This window comes from Saimiri boliviensis, chromosome 9 (genome assembly GCF_048565385.1).
Source record: "Saimiri boliviensis isolate mSaiBol1 chromosome 9, mSaiBol1.pri, whole genome shotgun sequence".
In the NCBI taxonomy this organism is placed as follows: Eukaryota; Metazoa; Chordata; class Mammalia; order Primates; family Cebidae; genus Saimiri; species Saimiri boliviensis.
In genome coordinates this window covers 14,513,263-14,527,897 of record NC_133457.1, presented here as the reverse complement: position 1 = coordinate 14,527,897, position 14,635 = coordinate 14,513,263, and the positions used below count along the sequence as shown (strand labels likewise).

Here is a 14,635-nt window from a genome sequence, read left to right as displayed (position 1 = left end):
GGGACATCCTTATTAAAAATCTGAAATGAAATTGGGTAACTAAAGTGGTTACAGATGAACAGCATTCAGATTAACCAGATATTCTTTAAAATTTATTTAAAATTAGAGTTCTTCCTAATAATAAAAATTTAATCAGAAAATTGTGCTAATATTATCAATCATAATCTTGATCTGACAAGATTGCTACCAAAACCAAATCCTGAATATTCCCCTCTAGTTATTTAACATTTCCTTTTGTGAGAAGGTGAATCTATACTAAAAGAAAAAAAAAAGTGAAGAGGAGGAAGGTGGATGATTTATAATTTCCAAGTAATTACTTGAAAATTGATATGCTAAATCAAACAGGTCTACAAGAGGTCCTAAAGGAAATTGCTTTTTGAATGAATGTGCTTAGCTTAGTAGTTTAATAGAATATTTTGTTTTCAGGTTTAACCACATTTCCTTAAAAAATTCTGAAAATTCTATAAGGCTATCTACTAATATAGCCATATTTTCACCCTGCTGTTCAAAAAGTTCACTACATTGTTTGGAGAAATCCTAGCCATGATAAACCAATGCCTGGTCAGAAATAACTTATTTTTAAATGGAGAAAGGGAAGAAAACAGGCAACCCTATATGCCCTCCAATAAATTACACAGAGTTATTCCATAGGTTACATATGGAAAAAATAAGCTTCAAAATATTAAAGATAAACTTACTTTGAAAATTAGTATAAAATGTACCTAATAGACTAAAACTGCTAGGAAGACAGTATGTTCCAATAAATTAACATATAAAAAGATGGGCTAGGCACAGGCCTGTAATCCCAGCACTTTGGAAGGCGAGGCAGGTGAATTGCCTGAGGTTAGGAGTTCAAGACCAGCCTGACCAACATGGTGAAACCCTGTCTCTACTAAAAGATACAAAAATTAGCTAGCATGGTTGAGGCAGGAGAATCGCTTGAACCCGGGAGGCGGATGTTGCAGTGAGCCGAGATGGTGCACCACTGCACTCCAACCTTGGTGACAAAGCGAGAATCTGTCTCAAAATCAAAAATGAAAAAACAGAAACAAAACAAAAACCACATATAAAAAGACACACAACACACAATAACAAGAAACTTCATATATCTGTGGTTGAGCCAAGATGTAATTTAAGACACAACTGGCTATGCTAAAGACTATATATAAAACATGTATACATATATGTAAGCATATGCACATATATACACATACATATATAAGCATATCTACATGTATATACACATATATAAAGTGTTTGATATTTATGCATTATATCAAATGCACCTACTGGTAGAAGAAAGACAAAATACACAGCTTAAAGAATTTCATTAATACCGTTTTGAAAAATAGCTCTAAAGAAGATAGGCTATTGGTATTTTCAACATGTTTACTCTCAAATGATTTATACCCTTGATCCTTTCAAAAGGAGCAGAAATAGCTTATAAAGAAGGCAAAGGAAAAAGATATTGAAATTAAAGGTAGAGATCCTTCTAAAGATGGAAAATCAAAGTAAGCGGAAGCCAGTTACATAAAACTCAAATAAATGTATAATAAGGAAATGCATGCTTTGTTAACAAAAAGTTGCATATTTGGGCTAGGCACGGTGGCTCACGCCTGTAATCCCAGAACTTTGGGAGGCCAGAGAACGGTGGATCACTTGAGGCCAGGCATTTGAGACCAGCCTGGCCAACATGGTGAAACCCCATCTTTATTAAAAATACAAAAATTAGCAGGGCATGGTGGTGGGCGCCTATAATCCCAACTACTTGGGAGGCAACAGAATCGCTTAAACCCGGAAGGCAGAGGTTGCAGTGAGCCGAAATCGTGCCACTGCACTCCAGGCTGGATGACAGGACAAGACTCTGTCTCAATTAAAAAAAAAAAGCCGCATATTTTTGACTCTCAGTTTATTAGTAATAGCCAATATAAAGGAAATAGAACATTTATTTATATATTTATTTGACTGAGAGAGAGTTCCACTCTGTGGCCCTGGAGTGCAGTGGGACAATCTCAGCTCACTGCAACCTCCACCTCATGGGTTTCAAGCAATTCTTGTGCGTCAGTCTCCTAAGCAGCTGTGATTACAGACAGGCATGGGCCATCACAACCGGCTAATTTTTGCATTTTTTATAGAGACGAGGTTTTGCCATGTTGCCCAAACATGGAATCCTGGGAAGAAGATTCAGTTCTCTGTACTACTCTTGTAATTTTTCTGTAAATTTGAAATTATTTCAAAATAAAGATTCAGACATTTCTCTTCTGATTAGAAAATATCCTCAAAATGTTATAATCTTAAAACATTCTTAAATCTCTTCTAGCTTTAATTTCTATACCAAGCTGCAACTCTATAGCTTCAGCTGCATCCCAAGTATTTTCACCTTGACTTTGTACCAGCTCATCAACTCAAACAAAAAACAGCTGAGAAGAAAAACCTCATCACTACTTTCTCCTTCACAAACAAATTATTTCACTAATACTTCCTAACAGAACCAGCATTCCCTCAGTCAATTAGTTTGGCACTTTGGAGTCAAGTTTGACGGCTCCCCTATCATGATTAATCAGTTGTAAAATCCTGTAATTCCTATCTCATCTCCATTGCCTAATTTAGGCTTCAATACCTTTCTAGAATCTCTGTCTCTAACCTAACCACTCTCCTTTCTTGTTTTCAAATATGTTATATACCCACCAAATTTAACTTTATCCTTATCATATAAGCCCAGTACTTTCATAGTGATGCACAGTATTTCACTCTAACTGGATGTTCACTTTCTTTCCCTCAGTTCTTTAATTCTGCATGACCAAATTCTACCCACCTTTCAGTTTCCAACTCAAAAGCCTACCTCCTGAAGAAACTTCGACCAATTCCTTCAGCTGTACTTGAGAGACATTTAGTGCTTACATTTTATATGATATGTATTACTTTCAATTATGTGATCATGTATTTACCGTTTTCCATATTAAGACCAAGCTCACTGAAAGCAGTTACTAAATCTTAGTCTTTCTTCTAGTATTTACCTATTACAGGAGAACAAACTTTTGCTGAGCCATATAATTGCAAATTTTCCTGATATTTTCCCTTAGCTTCATGAGATTTTAAGGCTTTAGAGTCTTTTGATTGGAAAAGGTGATCTAAAACCACTTAAGACAGCAACAGGAAAATCCCTTAAATATCAAGTATCTATAATTTGGCACAAACATATATTGTTAAAAAGACTATTTATAATATGACCAAGCATCTAATAATTTACTGAACTTCCCAAGTAGCTTTTCAGATTACTGTAGGCTTGGGTTTCTAACAGTTTTAAGTGGCTTCTTTCATCTTTCATTAAAGCCCCAATGACCTACATTTACTACACTACATACAACTGTATTTCTCTCCTACATACTACTCTTATTTCCACATCAACAAGAATTTGACTTGTATTTTGAGACCATCAATTTCATAACTAAGCATTGTGGCTTTTAAAAACTTTGAGGCCTGGTTTTCCCTATGGTCCTATGACTATGACCTAGACTGACGCCCATTTATATATAGTCCATGATTTCTAAGTGTTAAGTTCTTCAGTCTGCAATGTGTGAATTATTTTTCTCCACGTTACTCTACCTCTGCATGGCACCTGGGAATGAAGAATCCACTAGTTTTTAAGACGCTTCTGAAATCATCAGCATGGTGATAACTGATGCCTACTTATTTGTGGGGCTTCATTTACCACCACTATATATGGCAATTCTTATTTCCAAATTAGCTTACTGTCACTCACTTTCTTCTGAGGGAAGCTCCGTTGGTTTCTCTATTCAGACCAACATTTACTGCCCCTGACGTGGAATTCTTTCCTACAAGAGCGGAATAGTTTGCTAGCCTTGCATTCCTTAAGCAAATACACAGCTCTCTAAGGTTTACTGATAATCATAGACAATAATGACAAAACAGAAGCAAAGGTGTTCAATTCCAATGCTTGTACTTACCACTTTTCTTTTCCATTTAGGAAAAGTGGGGGAAATAAAACCCCAGAGTAGGCATTTTAAATGTAACTGAAACTAAATTTCACTTAAAATCAACATCCCTGGTTAAAAATTAGATAATTTTATTATGTCTAGTGATGGCAAGACCATTTCCCAGAGGATCCATTTACTCATAGTAAGCTCACTCAGGCCTGCCTGTTGAAACACCCCAGATGTCCAAGTAGAGTATAAAGAAATTCGGTTTTCTAGTTAGTTTTGTATTTAGAACAACTATTCTGTAGAAATGGAGTAAAACAGATTAGTCACCATCATTTCTTACTCTAGTTCTAGAAACATCACCTAAAATCACAGTTTTTGCGGCACCCCTGTCACTTACCAATACTACAAAATGCCATTAATGCACATAGCTAAGTATTTTTTTCTACTATACTTAGTCAACGTCCCTGACTTTACGTAAGTTCTTCCAATTTCTTGATTTCTCTATTCGTTTCAGTTAAATTTATAAATGCTGTCATCTACAACAGCTATCATTTCCTTGATTTAATGTTATCTGAACATAACCATGCCCTTATGTTTCCATTAAATCAGGGATCCAAATATGAGTTATAGAGCGATATATATATATGTATGTATATATATATATATATATATATATATATATATATAAAGCTTTCATCTGACCCTCTAAGTACCAATCTTTACCTACCACTCTTACCCTGGGCCTTTCCCCTGCCCTCACTTAAGAACTACAGATGAAACTACGGATGAAAACATTTATATAATGTGATACACAAGAGTCCTGTGAGAATAGTAATTGTAGTAAGCACTGCAGAAAAGGTGGAAATTTGGAGGCAACCTTAGTTGCCTCCACACCAATAAGACCAGACTTGGTACTCACTATGTTCAATAAAGGAACAGTGCTATGTTACAGATTAAAATGGAAGACATAATGATTAAACACAATGTGGAATCCTGATCTGGATCCTGGAACAGAAAAAGGACACTTGAAAAAGTGGTAAAATTAAAATAATGAAACTGTAGTTTAGTTAATAGTATTCTGTCAGTGTTAACTTTCTAACTTTGATAATTGTACTAAGGTTGTATAATATGTTAACACTAAGAAAAGCTAGGTAAAGGACATACAAGAACCTTCAGCACTATTTTTGCAACTTTAAATCTAAAATTATTTCAAATTAAAAAGTAAAATAAGGAAGGAAGCACAGGAATAAGAAAAGGAAGGAAGGAGAAAATGAAGGAAGAAAGGAAGTAAGGAAAGACGGAGGGCAGGAGGAAGAATAAAAGGTGATACTCATTAAAAATCTATACTCTAATTTTTAGCTTCTTGGATTATCCTCTACTTGATGTCTTAGTGGAATAGGTTGCAATATAATCAGATAATAAATTATGTAAGTACTAGGTACAAATTAGTAAGGAATATATTGGAGTTGGTCACAAAATGGTTCAGGTACATATTCTCAAGATATTTATGCATAATTACTAAGAAAGAACATTTAACCAATACCAATCTCCAACAAATAACCCACCTGAGTGATTCTTTAAAATTATATAGTCTATGTCTACAATGCTGCAGAACCATACAAATGAATCTCAAACATAATATTGGGTGAAAGAGGTCAGACACAAAATACATAGTGTATGGTCCTACATATATAAAACATTAGAAATTAGGATTAGGAGGGGAAGTGACTGATGGGGGACATGACGATGTCATGAAATGGGCTTATAATATTCTATGTCTTGATCTGAGTGCTGGCTACATAGATGTGTTCAATTTGAGCTATATATTTACTAATGGTACACTTTCCAATACAAATTATACTTCAATAAAAAGTTTTACAAGTCCTATCACCAAGCATTCAATAACTAGATAAGCTAAGTCGTACCATTTGGGATAACAAGTACTGGTGGATGTTAACGATGGACCCAAGCTTCTTAAAGATGAGCCAAGCAAAATAAATTATCTCATACAGTACCAATGGTATTTATGATATAAGCAGCTTGGTTCTAATTTATTCCTAGCTTCAAAAATAACATCTCACGGGGAACAATGATAGGAAATACTGGAAGGCTTTCCTGACACAAAATACTTGAGGCTATTTAAATAAGAACACATTTTTTATCCAATAATTTTAAAATTAGAGGTAATAAATGTAAGTGAATAATCACTGTAGAAAACAATTTAAGAGATCATCAATAATCTAGTAAACAAATTTAGGATAAACTTAAGACATTCATTTTAAGTTAGTAAATTATGTCTACTACTTTCCTTGTTAACTTCTCTCTAAATACTGGTGCTCTCATAAGGATAGACAAGCAGACTCAAGGGGATGGTGTACCTAGCAACTGCTGTCTCACTTGTTTCAACTACATTTATGCATTTCTTAATGAAGACAGACAAAAGCCCTGAAAGTGCTTATCAATGAGGTTAAGGCCTTATAAACTACCTGATTTCTTCCTTTAGTCTAACTGAAGTTCCTACCCTTTAGTACTCCTTTACTTTAGTGACCTGGTATTTAGAAGAAAGTAAAATTGTTTGCTATAAATTCTTACATTGAGCTTTTGTAAACAAAGGACTCTCAATGAGAACCTGCTCCCCAGTGATCATCAGGATAGGTTTCTAAACCAATTCTGCCAATTTAACAAAGCAATGCCAAGTATCAACTTTGGAAAACTATTCTTTAGAAAATAGGAAGTCAAATTTTTTTTTTTTTTTTTTTCCCCGAGACGGAGTTTCGCGCTTGTTAGCCAGGCTGGAGTGCAATGGCGCGATCTCGGCTCACCGCAACCTCCGCCTCCTGGGTTCAGGCAATTCTCCTGCCTCAGCCTCCTGTGTAGCTGGGATTATAGGCACGCGCCACCATGCCCAGCTAATTTTTTTTTTGTATTTTTAGTAGAGACGGAGTTTCACCATTTTGACCAGGTTGGTCTCGATCTCTCCACCTTGTGATCCACCCGCCTCGGCCTCCCAAAGTGCTGGGATTACAGGCTTGAGCCACCGCGCCCGGCCGGAAGTCAAATTTTAAAGTTACTATTCTGAAATGCCAGTAGGCTAGATCTCATTAAAAATTAACTCCTCCATAGTAAGATAATCTCCCAGAAAGCTAACTATGGAAGCTATAGTATTTATTTTAATAAAGAGTCAACTCAAAACAGTTTGAGCATCTGAAGAAAGGACTGGATTATGTTTGAGTTATCAGTATCTACTGTCCCTACATTTGAAGATGGTTTCAGCTGACTGATTCCCTGAGGACTCTGCAAATGGCCAATAAAGACAGAAACCGATGATGGCACCTACAGAAAAAGGGAAAGGAAAGCTTGAGGGTAGCTTCAATTTTAGTACAATAACTGAGTAAAGCACTGGATATAAATCGAAGGAGAAAATATCTAAATATAAACAGAGGCAGACTACTTGGTGAAAAGTCTATTAATTTTCCAATTCTAATTGAAATATGGAAGGAAACAAAGGGGCCATTAAAAAACTTTAAGTCAATATGAGAAAGGTACATTAGTTACTTATATTTGGATTAAAAGACATTCTGCTAAGTTGAAAGAATCCTGGGGAAAAATGGAGATTCCCATCTTTCTAGTTAGGCAAACTCAAACTAGGGATATTCAGCAATTTAGGGCAGGTTTACTGAAAACAGGCACTTAAAAGCTGCTTCTACTGAAAATGATTTCCAACATTTCATAAATAGGAGCCTAAAATTTGTTATCTAGCAGTAGCAGGATGAATTTATGCCTCAAAATAAATAGATAATATAGAAGATAATGTTAGGGACTTATAGTCCCTGAAACTCCCAAATGTCTCTCTTTTTTGAGATGGAGTTTCACTCGTCACCTAGATTGAAGTGCAATGACGCAATCTCGGCTCACCGCAACCTCCACCTCCCAGGTTCAAGCAATTCTCCTGCCTTGGCCTCCTGAGCAGCTGGGAATTACAGGCACGCGCCACCATACCCAGCTAATTTTTATATTTTTAGTACAGATGGGTTTCACCATGTTGCTAGGCTGGTCTCAAAATTCCTGACCTTAGGTGATCTACCTGTCTCAGCCACTCAAAGTGCCAGGATTACAGTCGTGAGCCACCATGCTGGCCCATGTCTCTCTTTAATAGTAGAATCATCCCTGCAAAACACCTATTTGCCAAATTCGTAGTAAAGTAAAAAAAATTATAACTTTATATTAGTAAAAAATGAACAATGTAATTTGGTGATGTCCAAAACAAACAAGGTCAGAAGTTATATTTAATATTTTTTATAGCTTCACACATACAAATCTTCAACCCCTGTTTACAAGGAGTAAATGGTCTCACGACACTTTATTAGCTGATATACCTATCAATAATTCTGTAGATATTTGCCAACTGAAAGTATAGATTATTAAAACTAATAAAGTTAGCTATGATCGCTCCTCTCAATGGAAAATTTAATAAGCTAGTTGCAAAGTTAAAAGGAAGCCACTAGTCAGTTTCTATTAGGTTGGGCTTGTCACCTTAGCACCAGCAATGCCAACTTACAGTGAAGAATGGTTGACCTGATATTTTGACTATATATGATTACATTTTGGCATTAACACACTACAGACAAATATTCACTAACTTCTTTGGCTCTGAACAGGCTCCAAGGAGAAGAGAAAATATTTTCAACCAATGAGAAACTATAGATACAGCAACTTGCCTCATTTCTGATACCTTAAAAGTTTCTGGTCTCTAAAAAAAGAAAACAGATAAGGAGTATTTAGCTGTAACAACAAATGATGTGCTGGCAACTTCTATAGTTGTTTTATTATGAAACAAAGGAAACCTTTTAATACTAGATTCAAATTATTAAAAATATAGCTCAAACCTTTCTACACTGATAAAACCAATATATCATTCATATAGACACCATGACAGCTCACAAATTAACTATGTGAAATAAATTACCATACATTTGAAAACTACTCTTACTACATTTCTAAATATAGGGCTATTTTTCGTTTTTCTAAGGGAAATTATAAAGCATACCCCGAAGTACGCACATTCTGACTTCATTTGGAAAACTATTTAAATGATTAAACCATCATGTTTATTTCATGTCACAATTTACATTTATGTATTTAAATGGCTAGAGAAGAACTATTTAAAAATTTGTTTTATAAGCATGGTACTACACATTTTAAAACTTCCTGTTCTAAAAGCGACTCTTTAAAAACATTTCTGGAACATACTATCAAAAAGATACTGTTAGAAAATTTCCCTAGAGTGACACACACAAGCAAATCAAGCCAAAGAATTAAGACTGTTTTAGCATTTCTAGGCAATGTGTATCATGTCTTAATATGACATGTACATGCACTTAGCAATACTCTTTTCTAATGAAAGAGAGAGTTGAGTTCATGAGTGTTATCCAAAACTATGCCAGAAGACACAAACGCGTTGCCAGGCAGAGTTAAAAGAATTTAACAAGCTTTGTGTGAATTTTAAAAACATTGTTTGAGCTCAACTTCCATTAATTAAACATAAAATGATGGAGTGCTAATAAATATTCAGCAAAATGATTGAACAGAGCATATACTACTTAAAACGTGTGTTAAGCAGAAAGATAAACCAAAGTATCTTTTGCCATAAAAGATCTCCAAGACTTCATTTTGTATTTTTAAGAGTTAACAATAAAATCTATACAGCATTTCTGTAAGAAAGCAAACTGTTGTAGGGGCTTCCAAATCAGTAATGCAGACCTAGTGAGTTCTAGCAAACAAATTTGAAGTTAAAGTTTCTTGCCAAAAATTAAACAACAATTACTTTGATACCTTGGTCTTGTTCCTCCTCCAATTTCATAATTTGAAATAACATTTTACTTTGAATCACTATGGCTTTTATAGAAAAAACATAAAATGGCACAAAAATTAAAGTAACTGTAGATAGTTTATTTTATAGAATATGCATTTACATTAAAATACACTGGGGAAGTGACTATTTCATATTAAGAATTCAACACAATATGTGAACCCTTCAAAAATATAGAAATACTTAAAGTACACAGGGTGCAGAAAAAAGAAAAGTATGTTTATTTTCTATATAGATTGCCCTTTTGGTTTATTTTGCTGCTTTGTCCCATGCTAGATACCATGTGAGTCCCCCCCCTAAAATAACAAAGATCAGTTTTAATGACAAGAAACCAGTACAGTGCAAAGCAATTCATGCATACAGTTTTGCATGTATGCATTCCTTATGTAAGTATTCATACCTATCCCAGAGGCTCTTTGATTCCTGAAACGTGTTCAAATGGAACGCTTGGTAGAAAGCAGTTGAAGGATTCCTGTGAGATCCGAGAATCAAATGGAAATGAGGTTGAGAATGTACAGTAAAATCACTACTTTTCAAAAGAAGATGGAATATTTTAGATTTCTAATACAGTGTAACTGTTTTAATAATAAAAAGATTTAAAAAACCATATAAGTTTGCTTAAAACAACACTTTGAAAGAAATTAAAAACTGGACAAAATCCAGGAGACCTCAACAATAATTCAGAATCACAATTTTAAAATAAAGAGGTAATGCAGAGCAAACTAAATACTAAGTAGCATCCAATTTTTTTTGTGTGTGTGTGCATATAAATGTGACTAATTCATAGCCTAATCAACACTATTCTGTACCAAATGCCTTTTAAAATATCTATCTTGTTTAGCAGTTTAACGAGGCTGTTCTTAGGTAGTGTATTCATATAAAGTAAGTTAAGCTATTATCTTCACAATGTAAAAACTTTTCTTAGGCTCTGTTAAAAGTAGCAAGGGTTTCATAATTAACAATAAAGAGTTCTTTCCTGGGTTGGACTTGACACATTTCCACCTTCAAAATCCATTATTTTTATGTGTTTTTTCTGGTCTATCTAGAATTGTTCGGCAGCTTTCTAATCCTAGCATTGGTACAGTGCCACTTTAAGGGGTAAAAGCCTATTTATCATAATTATCTTTCATTTCTACCATTCTCTAGGGCTATCACCATAGAATCTTAACTGATGGGCTCTTCTGGACTATCTCTCAGTAAGTACGATATACCTCATATCTAGGGACTGGTTCCATGGGGAACCTCGGCACACTTCTTGGTCTCCCCCACCTCCAGCCTGTACACCTGGGAGCTAACAAAAACTTTGCCACATAACTTAAAATTCTTAACCCATGCTGTAGCAGAACAGCAGCAGTTAAGAATATGTTTATTATGTATCACACACTATTCTAAGCACTTGACACTCATCAACTAAATTATGTCAACAGCCCTACCTAAGAGGTAGGCAACATTATTCTTCCCATCTCATAGATGAGAAAACTGGGTCAGACAGAAGAACTTGCCTTACATCACTGAGCTAGTAGGTGGCAATCTAGTTCCAGAGTTTATGCTCTTATACCACTACGCTATACACATAGCAGTGTTAAATTCTGACCTCTTTACGTCTGTCTCTTTATCCGTTAAATGGTTACATTACTATCTAGCCTTGAAGGATGGCTGAAGAATTGAGACTATATGTAAAGTTCCTGGCATACAGTGAATGCTCAATAGCTATTATTGTCATGTGCAAAATCAGGTTCAGATACAATATGGCAATTATGGGGTACTATTAAGTCTTAAAAGTCTGTGCAGAATTATCAGTACAATAAAAAAAAAAATGACTTCCAAGATGCCAGAGAACCACCAAAGTAACTATTTGATTAATTAGGAGTCTAATACATGTATTTCTCATGTATTTCTCATTGTTTGCCCTACTTCAACTTCTTGCTATTCTTTTAACCCTTTCTCCATTTTTCTCCTAACTAGGTCTAAGGCAATCAAAGGCACTGATTAGACCTGCTAATAACAAGAAAAGCTTAAGAGGCTTCCAACTGCTGTTTATTTAACAGCTTACATCCTCTTAAGATATTTGTCAGGCCACTTTTTTCACTGTACTTAGAAATCAGTCTGCCAAATCAAATGAAAACCAACTGAACTAAATGAACATTCAACTTGGGTTTTGTTGTTTCTTTTTGTTTAAAAAAAAAAAAAAAAAACAGGCTTGCCCAGGAACATATGGGAACTAGTTTACTATCCTCAAAGGTCTGTTTGGAGACCTCTGGTTTAAATGGAGTGACTCAAAGAGGAAGGTAGTATATACAAGAGAATAAGAGAGAGTATACTTGGAAGTTATTCTGCAAGTCTAGAATGAAAAATTCATTAAAGAGTACTCGCAATATATTTATAAGGATGATATTCTTTAAAAGAACTTCATTATTTATTATTATTATTTTTTTGAAGATGAGTTTAACTGTTGTCGCCCAGGCTGGAATGCAATGGCACAATCTCAGCTCACTGCAACCTCTGCCTCCCGGGTTCAAATGATTCTCCCATCTCAGCCTCCTGAGAATCTGGGATTACAGGTGCCTGCTACTACGCCCAGCTAATTTTTTGTATTTTTAGTAGAGATGGGGTTTCACCATGTTGGCCCAGGCTGGATCTCAAACTCCTGACCTCAGGTGATCTGCACAGCTTGGCCTCCCAAAGTGTTGGGATTACAGGCATGAGCCTATATGCCTGGCCTCTTTAAAAGAACTTTAGTTCCTCTGACTTTGGAAATATAAATATTTAATTTAAATCAAATTCATATTTTAAGTAAATTGGTTCCAAATGAAGTCATATGACTTAAGTTATAAAATTCCAGCAGTTTTACAAAATAGTGAAATATTTCTCTTAAGTCAAATGTAAAAGTAGAAAAAGAACATATTTGTAGTTAGTAGTAGTAAACACTGAGATGTGGAAAGAACCTGTGAAATAAAATACTGTATAAACGGACCTAAGTTTTTAGAACATATTAGAATACACTTAATTTGCAAAAGCTGACAATTAACAATCACTCTTTCTACATACATTCAAAGTGAAGAAGCCACAGTACATAGTTTCTACAGTACACAGCTATATAATCTATGTAGTACATAAAACTTTAAACAGTCTAGATTTTAAGGATAAAAATTTAGACAGTCTTATAAGCTATGAAATTTTGTTTCTGGGATACTTCAACTGGGATGTTATCCATAAACTGAAGGATTTGTAGCAAACAGCAACAATAATTAGTCTCCACACACTGATTAACAGGTATAGATTAAGGGAGTCAAGTCTGTGAAATCACTGATCAAGGAAGTAGAAGGGAAAAGAGCCAGTTGTAAATATTGAAGGGCTTGATCATCAGAGAGACTTCTATTTTGGAATGGCATAAAATTGAGGAGATTAGGAGCCCACGGAAAAGGCTGTTAATGGGATCATTTCAACGTTACAGTCTATGAAACCTGAAAGCATGAAGAGACAGCTGAAATTAAAAATTTATTAGAAGGAAATGCTGACTTTTATGCAGCTGTGGTCACAAATTCTCTTCCACTCAAGAAGTAAAATTTGAAACCAGCTTTCTAACAGTTTATTTGATATTAATATAAATATCATTCTAAATATAGAGCCAATGAAGCAATTCTAGGAAGACTGAGATGTGGTTTACACTGTACTTCAGCCACCTAAACAAAAATGCAATTTTCCTATTTGTAAACATTCTTCAAAATCACTGAACAAAATATAGTCTTTTCTCCCCACTTTATATAGTCAATATTCCATCACATTTTCAAATATGTGCTACATCAGAAAATGACTCAATGCATGTGGCATGTCTACCTGTTTTAGCAAGATACTGTCTTTGTAGGGTAACTAACTACAACAGGGAGAATAAAACACAAACACTCCATACATCAAAACTAAGCTACAGTTGTCAAAGCTTAAAGCATAAGGTACTTCAGCACTCAACAAACACCTCTTTCTCTTATCTATGCCAAAATTCGACTTCAGAGATCCCTAAATAGGAACCAGCAAAATACAATAAGCAGAAAATCAATAAGCACCATCTCCAGTACTATGATTTGTGGAATTTAAATGATTAAAAATATCCTTCAGGTAAAGGGTTATAAAACAACAAATCAGTGACTATATTATGGTAGCTCTTCCTTCCTCCTAACTTACTGTCTGCCAAGTAATAAAACAAACTTCTAACTTTGGGAATACTGAAAAGCACTGGCTTTGGGGTTAAAGGTCTGAATATGAGTCTACTCTGTCACCCAATACCCAGGTGACTCAAACTCTAAGAGTCTCAGTTTTCTTAATCCATAAGAAAGGGGGAAGAGACCACTTTTTCACAAATTGTTGAAGAGATCAAATGAAAGTCTATATACATAGGGCCTGACACAACTAAGCTTGCTTTGTGTTTAATATAGCATGTTAAGTTTCCAAATTAAGCTGCCTATAAATCAAATTTTGTTAAGAGTATCTCAACATGTACCAAGTGTTCTGTCATTATCAAGGTAATATTGAGACAAACAGAATACTTACACTTGGAGCTACGTGTACCAAAATATTTAGCTCATTTCATTAGATAAGAATTCTGATTTCTGGCAGTGCTCCCAAGGTATTCCCTTAACACAGCTTTATCATAGCATTATAATTTAACATGCAACAATCACTAAAAGGATACTGAAATCATTTCAAAATATATTTTAACAAAAGTTTCAAGAAACCTTTAACAGCAACTTACTATAAAAATCTAAATTTCTTATCATGAGATTTAAGTCCTTCACTCTGGTTCCTGTCAAATTAATAATACTATTTT

The 14,635-nt window shown here is 34.7% G+C and overlaps 1 protein-coding gene across 4 annotated transcripts in view; it reads right to left on the bottom strand.

Moving 5' to 3' along the window:
- TSC22D2 (TSC22 domain family member 2) overlaps nt 1-14,635 on the bottom strand; it is a 49,361-nt gene that overhangs the window by 23,948 nt on the left and 10,778 nt on the right. For 2 of the 4 annotated variants that reach the window (XM_010335777.3, XM_074405488.1), the window contains exon 2: nt 10,214-10,285. The exons of the other annotated variants lie outside the window; for them this stretch is intronic. In XM_010335777.3, the coding sequence (XP_010334079.2) occupies nt 10,214-10,285 (72 nt within the window). The remainder of the gene's footprint in view (nt 1-10,213; nt 10,286-14,635) is intronic. 4 annotated transcript variants of the gene reach the window in all.